Below are 12,313 nucleotides of genomic sequence, written 5' to 3'. Positions count from 1 at the left end.
GAAATCACTCCTGGCAGGCATGGGGGATTGAGAGACCATATGGGGTGCCAGGATTCGAACCACCATCCATCCTGGATTTACTGCATGCAAGGCATGAGTCCTACAGCTGTGCTATCTCTCAGGCCCCAGGAAGGATTATTAAATTACCCGGATAATTACTGGCTGATAACAGTGGTCAAACCCCATGACAGCTAAATCAGAGGGTGCAATAAATCCTCCCCCCTCCCCAAATCTCATTGCCCTATTGATAAATCGTCTCACCTAGCTTGATAAAGATTTGTTATAGAAGTTTCCACTTTTCCTATAACACACCTGAAAAGCTGTCCTTCCTTTGACCAAAATCCAGCTGGGGAACTGGCATTAGGGACAATCTGCCATTTGTACCCAGAAGTGGTCTCAGTCAGGTTTGTGTCCTCTTCAGCATCTCCAACTTCAAAAAGAAGTCCTCGATTGCCTAAAGGACATGCACACTTGGTTAATAGCAGAGGCATTCTTCCCTCAAACAGAAAACTAATTTCCCTCAGGGTAGAGTGAAAGATGGACCCAAGATCTGAAAAGATGACTGAACAAGGTGGCCATAAGAGAAGTTCTATAACTGTACAGATGTTCAGGAAAACAGAATACATGTGTTGAGCATGGGGCTTTTAAAAGAGATTAAAAAGAAACAGTTGAGGTAATATTCTCAGAAAACCAAGAAATAGAAAGTTCTCTCTTTATGCTAAGTTTGGAGAGGAGAACTAAATTCTGAAGAAAAAAATATAGAAGGGCAAAACAATGTTGCAACTGAATTAAAAGAAGAGCATATGTGTGCGTATCATGACTTGCTTAATGATTCCTGAATTTGGGACTGGATTTTATTATCTTTTAAGATGCCAGGAGCCAAAGTTCTAGTAAGGTCAGAGCTAAGGAAAGTCCTGTTAGGAAAACTTACCTGAAGCAAATTTCTCTAGACAATAAAATAATTATAGACGTTTTACTGGCTTTGAGGATGTCTTGTGACAAGGGGCACCTTGGAAACATCCTGACCTATCTGAGAAAGAATGTTGACAGCTTATTGTACATTTTTCTGTGGTTTAATAACTCCTGTTATCATGAATATTTTGCCCGCCCATATTTGCCTGTTAGCTAGTCTGTAATCTACTTAAAGTACTTTTGATGTCTTGATAAATGGAGCCTTTCCATTTTCTCTGTGTTTCCGTGTCTCTTGGTTTGTCTGTCTTGTGTTTATTGTTTGTCTTTGTTTTGTGTTCACTCACACGTTTCCCCCTGAGAAATACCCATGAGAAAAGTGTCCCACAGGATGGGACATTAAGGCCCAGTTCATCATGAAAATTCTATTACAGCAAGAGCTCAGTAGTAGGACATTTGTCTTGCACACGACTAATCCAGGACTGACTTGGGTTTGATCCCATCCCATACGATCCCCAGAGCCAGGAGCAATTTCTGAGTGCATAGCCAGGAGTAACCATTGAGCGTCACCAGGTGTAGACCAAAATTTAAAAAAAAAAGACTCTGGATTCATATTTCAACCCACCACTTTCTAAATATATCACTTTAATTAAATTGTCTAATCTCTAATGACTTCATTTTTCATGCATCAAAACGGGATCAATAATAAAGAGGTGATACACTAAAAGTGAATGACATTTAAGATACATGTCAATTATACATTGATAAAACCCAAGAACATATCAATTTAATAATTCTGCAGCAGAAGCTAGAGAATCTTAACATATATGTACAGATCATGAAAAAATGATAATTACTCAATATTTTAATCATTAGTATACTATTATTTTAGAGTACTCATTTTTGTTTCTAATTAAATTCTAAAAGAGAAACAATAGGGATAACTGGGATAGTAAGTAATAAGTTTAGTTTTTAAAATATTACATTAAAGCAGTTTCTTAGTATTACAGATATATCACATATGATTCCCCCCAATTCCCACCAGAGCTGATCTCTGAGTGAAGAGGCAGGAGGAGTAAGTTCGAAGCACCACTAGGTGTGGCCCCAAAACTAGAAAAATTATGTAAACCAATTTCTTAACATCAGCATCACTAATGTTTCACACTGAATTGCTGCCAGCTCTCTATATGAACAAATGGTTAGCTATACCTCTGACCTCTATATATTAAAGGCCAGAGTCTCATCCTGCCTGATCCTCATTGTAATCAGGCATTGCTAAATGTCCCTGAACATCATTGAGAGGTTTGCATAATAATTTGCCCTACTTCCAAAAAACTTTCAGAAACTTTCTTTTCATAAAGAACACTATTAATTCTCAGGAACAGCTGCCTTCATGAAATTATCCCACAACTGCCAAAGCAACTAACGCAGGAACTAATCCAAAAGAGAATGGATGTTGTACCAGATGACACAGGAAATACAAATTCTTTCTTATCACTTGCTTCAATCATTTTGTTTCCTTAAACGGCAATTTTCCTTAGCAAAAATGGCAGATCTGGGACCTAAAGAATGCCCAAGTCAAAGATTTGCATGCGTTTTCATACCTGGATGGCTTTTCTTTAGAGAGGTTTGTCCCCTACTGGGCAACATTCCATGAAAGTTTATGTCTCTAGAGATAAACCCACTGCCTACAGTTTAACGATAGTCAGTCCCTTGTGGGGTTATGTAAGGATATAGTCTATGGTTGCAAGCTATTTAACACTCTAACTGCCCTTAATCCCTAACTATACTTCAGCTTTCAGTTCTAATGCTCACCAGACTAGAGATCCAATGGCCCATGGAAGGGGGACTGCTTGAACCCTCAGTGTCCAGGATTACCTGAGCCACCTGCTAGTGCTTAAGGATTTTCAGAACCTCTTGAGGAAATGCAGTGCTAGATGTAGTGTTACAAATTAGCCCCACACAAGATATACTCTAACCCCTATACTGTCTCTTTAGTTCCACCAAGTGGAAGCTTTAAATAGAGGACAGGTGAAAATCTCCATTTATGCCCACTTAAGACAAAACCTAGGGGTCATTTCACAGTTCATTTGTATTTTTTAAATAGCAGACAATGGTGTGCAAGAAAAAAACAAAATTACATTAAAATGCATCACTTGCACACTTTTTTCGTTTTTGTTTTTGTTTTGGGGCCACACCTAGTGATGCTCAGGGGTTACTCCTGGCTATGTGCTCAGCAATCGCTTCTGGCTGGGGACCATATGGGACGCTGGGGAATCAAACCATGATACATCCTAGGTTAGTGCAAGCAAGGCAAATGCCCTACCGCGTGCGCCACCACTTTGGCCCCCACACCTTCTTTTGACCTTGACTTATGCACCTAGAGACTGCTCTAATAATGCCATTTTCTTAGAGTAAAAGACTGTGAGTGTGGACAGAGGTGATGGAGAGGGTGGTTTTCTCAATTTGCTATTGCAGTGTCTTAGGTGCACTGGTGTTTCCTGGCTCACAATCTATGCTAAATTAGGATCATTCATTTCTCTGACAAGGACTAGACCTAAAAACCTTTCTGAAAGCAAAGCACCAACTGTGATATCATGGGCCCTGAGCCACATGTTAACCAGTTAAATATTAAGTTACACCCCTAATTTCCACTCCCAGTGGTCCAAAAACAGAGAGAGAGGTCCTTGATCAGTGTTTATGCTAATCTCACCTGGCTGAGGAGCTTCGAGCCTCACATCACTTCCTGGAGCCCTGGTGGAGCAAACAATCTTTCTGGGGGACACGTTACTGATATCACATGGAAGACCTGAGGAAAAATGCTTAATTAGATAGATAGATAGAGATGATTTAGCTATCAAGTTTAGAGAAGTTAGAAAGCTGAGACCACGCCAAAGTAGATGAGTAGATACTAAAAATGAAGTATTTCTCTTCCCAAGAAAGAGATGTGGATAGTCCTGCAATTGAAAAGAGATCTCACATGGCAGGGTGGAACATTGCCAAAAAACTGTGACCAAAGTGTATGCCAAAGGGGCATTCCAGAAGTAGTTCTCTATCAAATGCCTATCCTCTCCAGCCAATCCACAGAAAGAAAAAACCAAGAGGAAGGGCCAGGAAAAAGTCACCTCATGAAGGAATAAATATTTGTCAAGAGACCACTCTACTTTTTCCTTCTTCTGAACTCAAGTTGGGGAACTCAGAGAATTTCTAGAAAACAATGAGTATATCTGCAGGGAAACCCATTCTACTGCACATTTGCAGAGCTGCCGGAACATAAATGGTCTCAACCAAATACAGGCAAGAAACATTGAAGTTGATGGCAAAGATTGTTTCTCATATAGTGTCTGTTCCATAGGAGAAGTAGATCTCCTACAGAGTTTACAAACAAACAATATTTTCAGCCATTTAAACTTAGTTACCTGCAATAGTAACCTGAGTGGGGCTGTCAAAAAAGTTTCCTGTAATTGTGATGACTGATTTTCCCCCAAGGCTCCCACTTTCTGGAAACACTGAAAGCAGTTCTGTAAAAGAAGCAAAAAAAAGCACAGGAAAATTTTGTCAACGCTATGTTTAAATAAAGCGATTAAAAAAAATAGCACAGGACAGAAGACGACTTAGATAACAATATTGTAATAGAAGTCATCAATAATTTGTTTCTTACTATAGATTTCTAAGACCAACAAGAGTAAAGAGTATTCTTCTGAGGCCAAAGGATAAAATAATAAATAAGGCTCTTGCCTTATCATGCGTTTAATACAAGGTTGAGATCCCTTACACTGTCTATGGTCCTCCAAGTTCCACCAGGGGTGACCCCTGAGCACAGAGCCAGGAGAAAGTCCTGTGGATATAGCTCAAACAACAACAAAAATTTTTTCCAGTAATAGTTATGTAAATGTAAGTCACTTTTTTATTTAAAGGTACACATAATAATTGGACTACTAGATAATTATATCCATAATATGGAATATCAGATCAATATCTGAAAGGAAAGGGAAATGCAGTCACATACTACATGGGCTTATCTAAGAAATATTAGTGCACCCAAGACAATGCAATGACAACTGGTGGAAATCACTCCTAAATGGCCTCTTCCACACACAGGGTCAGTTGCATGCCCACAGTCTAAGAAATAATATCATCAGATGACAAACCCTTCTTGTATTGCAAAACTATGGTGACCAAGTGAGTGAGGAAAAATAAGAAGGACAAGAAGTGACCCAAGGACAATTGTAGAGGTCTCAGTCACTTTACTGGTGGTGAAGGGACAGTAACTTTGTACATTGAAACCATAAATATTAACATAATTGTGACCATATTACCCACACAACAATAAATGTTAAATTTAAATAATTATAATATGGTGTCTAAAATTGATACCCAAACAAGAAACTTATTCTCACTCAAAACCAAAGAAGCATCCATGAATGTAGAGATAACTTTGCATATTAATGTTCACAAGGAAATACCCACAGGGAAAAAGAAGAGCCCAGAATCTGATGTGAAGAGAAAGTTGAAATACCTGAGTATGTCTGATACAGGAAGAGATCTTGTTTAGCACTGATCAGCCATGCTGTCTTATGAACCAATGACCTTCAAAAATAATCAGTTAATTTCGCATGAAAATAACATTTGGACTTGCAAATTAAAATAAAATCATGATCATTTGGATATATGAAAGGAAACTAATACAATAATCTATTGTAATTTTTATAACAGCTTGGATATCAGTTCTTTTGATATTAGAGAAGGCTATTTGAGAAGGTTAGCAATGAGTAGTTTGTATTCTAATCTAGAAAAGTATTATCTCTAATTAATATCTACTTGAAAGAGCATCACAAGCATGAAATAAAACAATGAATATGTGCTACTATTGAGCTGGCCTATGGTTGATACCCAATAGGTAAGACTCTTGGTTTTTCCCTAGAAGAAATAAGAAAAAAGCTATCATCTCTGTGAACTGAATAGGCAGTAAAATTGTTAGTGATGTGCCACTGTCATCTAATGAAATTATTATCAGCCAGACAATATACTTTTTAGGAAAACAGCTGAGAAGATATAGACTGTCAAAACATGAAGAAAGGAATACAAAAACCCAGAATACTAATTTATGTCTCCAAAATTCTATAATGTTTGAGACCTTTCTACCTCAAAGAAGGCATTTCCTGGAATGGCTCCATGAACAAAACTATATATTATGTTAAGTTACAGTCATATTATGAGATTGATTCAGAAGTAATATCTTTTTATTATTATTTTATTTTTTCCCTCCTACATTCATAACTGAAAATCAATACCCATTAACTATTCTGATAAAAGATACATATACGGTGAATAGGCAGGATAAAGAAGAAAGTTAAAGCAAGTAAAGTTAGGGCTAGAGAGGTTCTATACAAATTAAGGTGTTTGTCTTGTATACTGAAAATCATGTTAGATATTTAGGCAATACCAAGTGTGATCCCTGAGCACAAGAGCTAGGAATAAATCCTTAGCTTTTACTTCAGAAGTATTATCTAAAGCTCTGCAGTATCACCACATTGAAGCATTCACACTGCTTCAAGATGTGAGATTAGGACACAATTGTATTCACAAGTACATGCTTTATTATTCTGAAATTCCTCCATTTAACATTTTTTATTATTAAAGTTGAAGAAAAGTAAGATGAGAGAAAAGACCATCTAAGATGAAGCTAAATTTACTTCTGCTCTACTTACTTTCCTTTATTATATACCGAGAAACTAACATTCTGGGAGCCTGCAACAAAAATAAACAAATATTACTACAAGAATCTGTATGTATAATTTTGGCCAAGCATGAGACCATAAAGTCAAGGTTAGCAGACACCACCATCATCAATCAAATCTGTGATTCCCTTAATAATTCATAAAGCAAATATCTCCCAATATCTACCATTGGCCAAATCAATAATACCTCATTTTATCATTTTATTTCATGCTTGTGAGGCTCTTTCAAGTAGGTAATTTTTACAGATAATATTTTCTAGATTAGAATACAAACTTTCTCATTGCTTGTCTTCTCTAATATCAAGGGAACTGATATCAACTGTTGTAAAAAATCACAATAGACTTTTAATGAGTTTCCTTTCAACTTGTGCCATCAACAACACTGCGTTCCAACAGAGAGCAAAGGCTGCTTCACAAAATGGTTTGGGCTTAGACTGATCATATTAAATCCTGTTCCACAGATGGCTGCATTCAATGTTGTCACCTTAACCAAAATAAGTTTATCAATCTTATAGTTTATTGAAAAAATAAAATGAATTTCTCATGACAATTAGCTAGTACATTAATGATTCTATTTTTTTTTCAAGTACAGAGGAAGAAATAGGTAAGACAAAATCATGCTAATAACTGGCACTCAAAGTGGTAGAGAACATGCATAGCATGTGCATAGCACTAAGTTCAATTCCTAGCACTGCATAGTCCCCCTCACAGCAAGATATAACCCTGAAGGTCCCAGAGCTCCTCCAGAGTGGCACTGGTAGTCGCTAGCATTACAGAGCAATATTTGATCTTCAAGGTCTCACATTGAAACTTTCTGCCCAAATATTTCTGGCCAAATATTCATGGAAATGAGTCCCTGTGCCCTTGACCACTATTTTATAAGAAGATTCCACCCTACCCACCCCCAAAAGAACCTTGTTACTTCTCAAGCAGACCTATGTAGTTGCCTTCCACATGGCACTGCAGAGTCCCAAGACCATGGTCTTCCTGAATAGGATAACTAGGGAAAGAACCAAAAATTGGATTTCAGAATTCCAGGACAATTTAGGTCAGAAGATCTGAGTCTTTAGATAGGAAAGTAAAAACTATAACAAAATATAATAACAGAGAACATTGGTAGATACTAAACATATCTTGAGATCATGGACTAAATGCTTAGCATAGTACTAACTAGAGTTACCATCAAGATATATGTCACCAGTCTAACGCATGATGTGAGACACAAGATTTAACTAGTCCTAACCTCCAATCAGTAATTTATTTCTAAAAATTTTTATGAGAAAAATAGAAATCTGATTCTAAGGAAGAAAGGAAGGAAGGAAGGAAGGGAAGATATAGAAAGGAAGGAAGGAGGAAGAAAGAAGGAAATAAATAATAAAAGAAGGAAGGAAGGAAAGAAAGAAAGAAAGAAAGAAAGAAAGAAAGAAAGAAAGAAAGAAAGAAAGAAAGAAAGAAAGAAAGAAAGAAAGAAAGAAAGAAAGAAAGAAAGAAAGAAAGAAAGAAAGAAAGAAAGAAAGAAAGAAAGAAAGAAAGAAAGAAAGAAAGAAAGAAAGAAAGAAAGAAAGAAAGAAAGAAAGAAAGAAAGAAAGAAAGAAAGAAAGAAAGAAAGAAAGAAAGAAAGAAAGAAAGAAAGAAAGAAAGAAAGAAAGAAAGAAAGAAAGAAAGAAAGAAAGAAAGAAAGAAAGAAAGAAAGAAAGAAAGAAAGAAAGAAAGAAAGAAAGAAAGAAAGAAAGAAAGAAAGAAAGAAAGAAAGAAAGAAAGAAAGAAAAAGAAAGAGAATTCTTTCCCAAAAGAGCAATCACAAGCAAACAAACTGAAGCCACAAAGGAAGAAACCACATTATAAAATTTGGCTTGACTCATATTTGTGCCCCAAATTCAAAGTCATACTTAGGATGCCCTCACAGGAAGATTAATCCACTAAGTAAGGTGTTGTGAAAATTCAATGATTTATCCCAGTTATCTGAATTGAGCAAGTAACATCAAGAGTGACTAATTGCATAAACTATGATAATTTAAAAACAAAAACTAAACAGCATAGATGTAATCAAATAGTTAAAAAAAAAAAAAAACCTCAAGATTTTAGACTACAAAATTCAGTAATCCCAAACAGGGCTTAGTAGCAGGAACAAGGCTGTAAATAGTCCTGGGAGCACTTCCAGAAATGACCCAAGCACAGAGCCAAAAGTAAGCTCTAAGCACCTTATGGGTGATGCCCCAAAACAAAATAAATAAACCTTAAGTGTTGACCCTATCATAAACATCTGACCTGAGCTATAACAATAAATGTTTATGATCTTATTTTATTTTTTGAGTCATACCTAGTAGTGCTCAGGGCTTATTCCTGGCTCTGTGCTCAAGTACAACCCTTGATAGTGCTCAGAGAACTATATGAGACACTGGAGCTCAAACTAGAGTCAGGCACATGCAAAGCAATTACTTTACGCCATCTATTATTTCTTTGGTCCTAATAATAAAATGTTTTAAGAAGAAAAGTTTTAGTTGTAATAAATAAATTTAGTGAATGTTTTCCTTTGGCTAGTGGTTATAACCAAAACACGGATCCTAGTCTTTCAGGATTCAAAATCCCAGTTTTCTCTTTTTTTTTTTTCTTTTTGGGCCACACCAGCGATGCTCTTGGGGTTACTCCTGGCTCTGCACGCAGAAATCGCTCCTAGCAGGCTCAGGGGACCATATGGGATGCTGAGGATCAAATCTGGGTCTGTCTAGGTTGGTAGCATGCAAGGCAAACAGCCTATCGTGCTATCACTCCTGCCCCTATCTCTTTCTCTTGAGACTGTAGACAGGTTATTTCTGAACTGAGTCTACTCACTCTATTAAGAGTTTATGGTAGTACCAGAACCAAGTTTGGCCAGCTAGTATGTACTTAGTAAATAATAGTTATTTTGCTGTTGTTGTTTTCAAATCTTTCAGAATCCCCTTTGCTTTGCATTTAAATTAGAATTTAGGCCTTTTTCAGTAAGTTCAGGATAAAGCAGTCAGCAGTAATGGTGATTTATATTTCCAATACAGGTGTCTAAGCATATATCTATACATTACATTCAGATGGATGATATTTAAAAGCATATATGTTGTCAAGAATGATACTCACCTACTTCCTGTCTGCCTATTTATGTAAGAGCAAGGAGTGACCCAACCATCTCCTTGAGCTTCCAGAATCAATGGACTGGAATAAAAAAAGGAGAAAATAAGGACACAAACCAATCATTCACTATCCATAACAAACATTCCTAAAGCTTTAGCAACATGCAAAGAAAAAATTGTTAGTGTTTGCCAGGTCTGATAGCATTTAGCAGAAGGTTGATCCCTGAATAGATTAGATTCCAGCTCAGGCTGGAAGTACAGTGCACAACCCTGTTTTGAAGCCATAATTCATAGAGAGAGAGCATTTCTCTTTCTCATTTTATTTCAACTCCATATTGCCTGTCTCAGATCCACAGAGCTGGGGGGGGGGGTTGTGTCCCTTTTATTTGGGCTCAAGATTAATATAAAACCACATCATGACTATTGTCAAGGATATGCTAAGGACTTCTATACTCCAGAAGGAAGATATTTCAGGTTGACCATGACTTATTTAGAAATGATCCTGAGAATAATAATCATGTTTTCATCAGCTAAAGTAAAACCAATAAGATTAAACAGAAGGTGACACCTCCAGTCTGTCCAGGGGTGAAGGGGAAATTAGACAACAAAGAAGATAGTAAGATTATGTTCCTACTATCTTATATACTCTCTCTAATTTCTTCCTATGTCCTAAGTGTAGTTGCTCCATTTACCACATACAATACAACGACAGGATTTTCTTTTGTGTTCACTCTCTCTGGCTTTGTGAAAAGGAACCAATCTCCATTGAAAAAAAGTCTCTGATTAAAAGAAAAGTTGTTTGAGCATCTGAAGCATTCCAGCAAACATTAAGTACTTAATGGCTTTCCATAACCTTCCCACATTTTTTTAGCCACACCAATAGAATTTCTAACTATACAAATGGAGAGCAACCAAACCAGGAAATTATAAAGGTCTCTCTGTCTCTCTTTCTCTGTATCTGTCTGTCTCTGCCTCTCTTTCTCTCTTTTATTTCTCTCTCTTTCTCTTTCTGGTTCATGCATAGTTTTATAAATAATTTATTTTATCCCAAGAAACAAGAGGGAGAAAAGGAAGAATTGAAAAAGAAAAGCCACAAATGCAATTACAGTACAATTCACACTGAGCCCAGAATAACTAGTTGTCAGTAAATAAATGGACCGACTTAATCGACCAGTGCAATTGCATTAACAAAGTTTGCTGAAGCCCAGCTCACCAGGGACTATAAACTCCAAAGAGGAAAAGAGTGATTCTGTGCCAACTGCTTACAATTTATTGCTATTGGGAAGCTGGTCCCAGGAAGCGATCTAGAATATTTATAACTCATTCTACACACAACAAACCCATGCTTACCTGTCAATGTAGTCATCCAAATCAATAGTTTCCAATCTTCCTGTCATAATCCGGCCATACATATGTATTAGTTCTCCTGGTATGGGAGGTTTAAAAAATTTTAAATAAATAGATGAAACCTTGATTTACCCCTTTTTTTTTTTTTGCATTATTTTACTTTTATGAAAACCAATATTAGGTCCCTACCTGTTTTCATTAACTCAAAGAACTCTAGATAGGATTATCACTTTAAAAACAAAATGCTGGGGCCCAGAGAGATAACACAGCGGCGTTTGCCTTGCAAGCAGCGATTCAGGACCAAAGGTGATTAGTTCAAATCCCGGTGTTCCATATGGTCCCCAGTGCCTGCCAGGAGCTATTTCTGAGCAGACAGCCAGGAGTAACCCCTGAGCACTGCCGGGTGTGGCCCAAAAACAAACAAAAAAAAAATGCTAAAAGCAAAAGTAGCATTCAACATGTTTTCAGCTCTTATTATTTTTAATTAAATTATTTATTTATTTATTTATTTTTATTTACTTATTTTTTGCTTTTTGGGCCACACCCAGTGACATTGAGGGATTACTCCTGGCTATGAGCTCAGAAATCTCTCCTGGCACAGGGGACCATATGGAACGCTGGGTATCAAATCAAGGTCTACCCTAAATCGGCCCAGGCAAACTCCCTACCGCTATGCTATCGCTCCGGCCTCAGATTTTTTTTTTTATTTTAAATACCAGGATTTACAGAATGGGGCATATTTCTGACATTCAATATTTCTGGCAATCATTATTCCAATACCAATCTGAACAACAGTTTAATATTTCCTCCACCATTGTCACCAGTTTTCCAACCTCCCTAAAGCCTGCCCCCTTGGCAGGTACAAACAATTTACTTACTATTGCTTGGGACAACCTAATAGTAATAGAATTACCAGAAAAAAACTTAAGTAAGGGGCTGGAACAACAGCTCAACAATAGGGTGTTTGCCTTTCATGCAGCAGACCCAGGATTGGCCCAGGTTAGATCCAGGCATCTAGTATGATCCCAGAGCCTGCCAGGAGCTATTTCTGAGTGCAGAGCCAGGAGTAATCCCTGAGTGCCACTGGGTGTGGCCCAAAAATCAAAAATAAAGAAAATGTATAAAAATTGTGATATCTTGTACTGTCACATCATTATCTGAAGGTTTACTAAGCTGTTTACTGTTAGTTAAGCAGTTATTTTTTGTTTGTGA

The 12,313-nt window shown here is 37.0% G+C and overlaps 1 protein-coding gene across 1 annotated transcript in view; it reads right to left on the bottom strand.

Moving 5' to 3' along the window:
* Nucleotides 1-12,313, bottom strand: part of PKHD1 (PKHD1 ciliary IPT domain containing fibrocystin/polyductin) — a 507,893-nt gene that overhangs the window by 476,797 nt on the left and 18,783 nt on the right. Inside the window, exons 6-13 of the mRNA XM_049765224.1 lie at nucleotides 11,105-11,180; nucleotides 9,762-9,836; nucleotides 7,586-7,650; nucleotides 6,621-6,660; nucleotides 5,429-5,499; nucleotides 4,329-4,430; nucleotides 3,623-3,718; nucleotides 313-454 (exon numbers count right to left, since the gene is read on the bottom strand). Coding sequence (XP_049621181.1) covers nucleotides 313-454; nucleotides 3,623-3,718; nucleotides 4,329-4,430; nucleotides 5,429-5,499; nucleotides 6,621-6,660; nucleotides 7,586-7,650; nucleotides 9,762-9,836; nucleotides 11,105-11,180 — 667 coding nt within the window. The remainder of the gene's footprint in view (nucleotides 1-312; nucleotides 455-3,622; nucleotides 3,719-4,328; nucleotides 4,431-5,428; nucleotides 5,500-6,620; nucleotides 6,661-7,585; nucleotides 7,651-9,761; nucleotides 9,837-11,104; nucleotides 11,181-12,313) is intronic.

The sequence above is a fragment of the Suncus etruscus genome, chromosome 18 (assembly GCF_024139225.1).
Source record: "Suncus etruscus isolate mSunEtr1 chromosome 18, mSunEtr1.pri.cur, whole genome shotgun sequence".
NCBI classification, from domain to species: domain Eukaryota; kingdom Metazoa; phylum Chordata; class Mammalia; order Eulipotyphla; family Soricidae; genus Suncus; species Suncus etruscus.
Note: the sequence above shows the minus strand (reverse complement) of the source record. Positions and strands in the feature narration are given on the sequence as shown.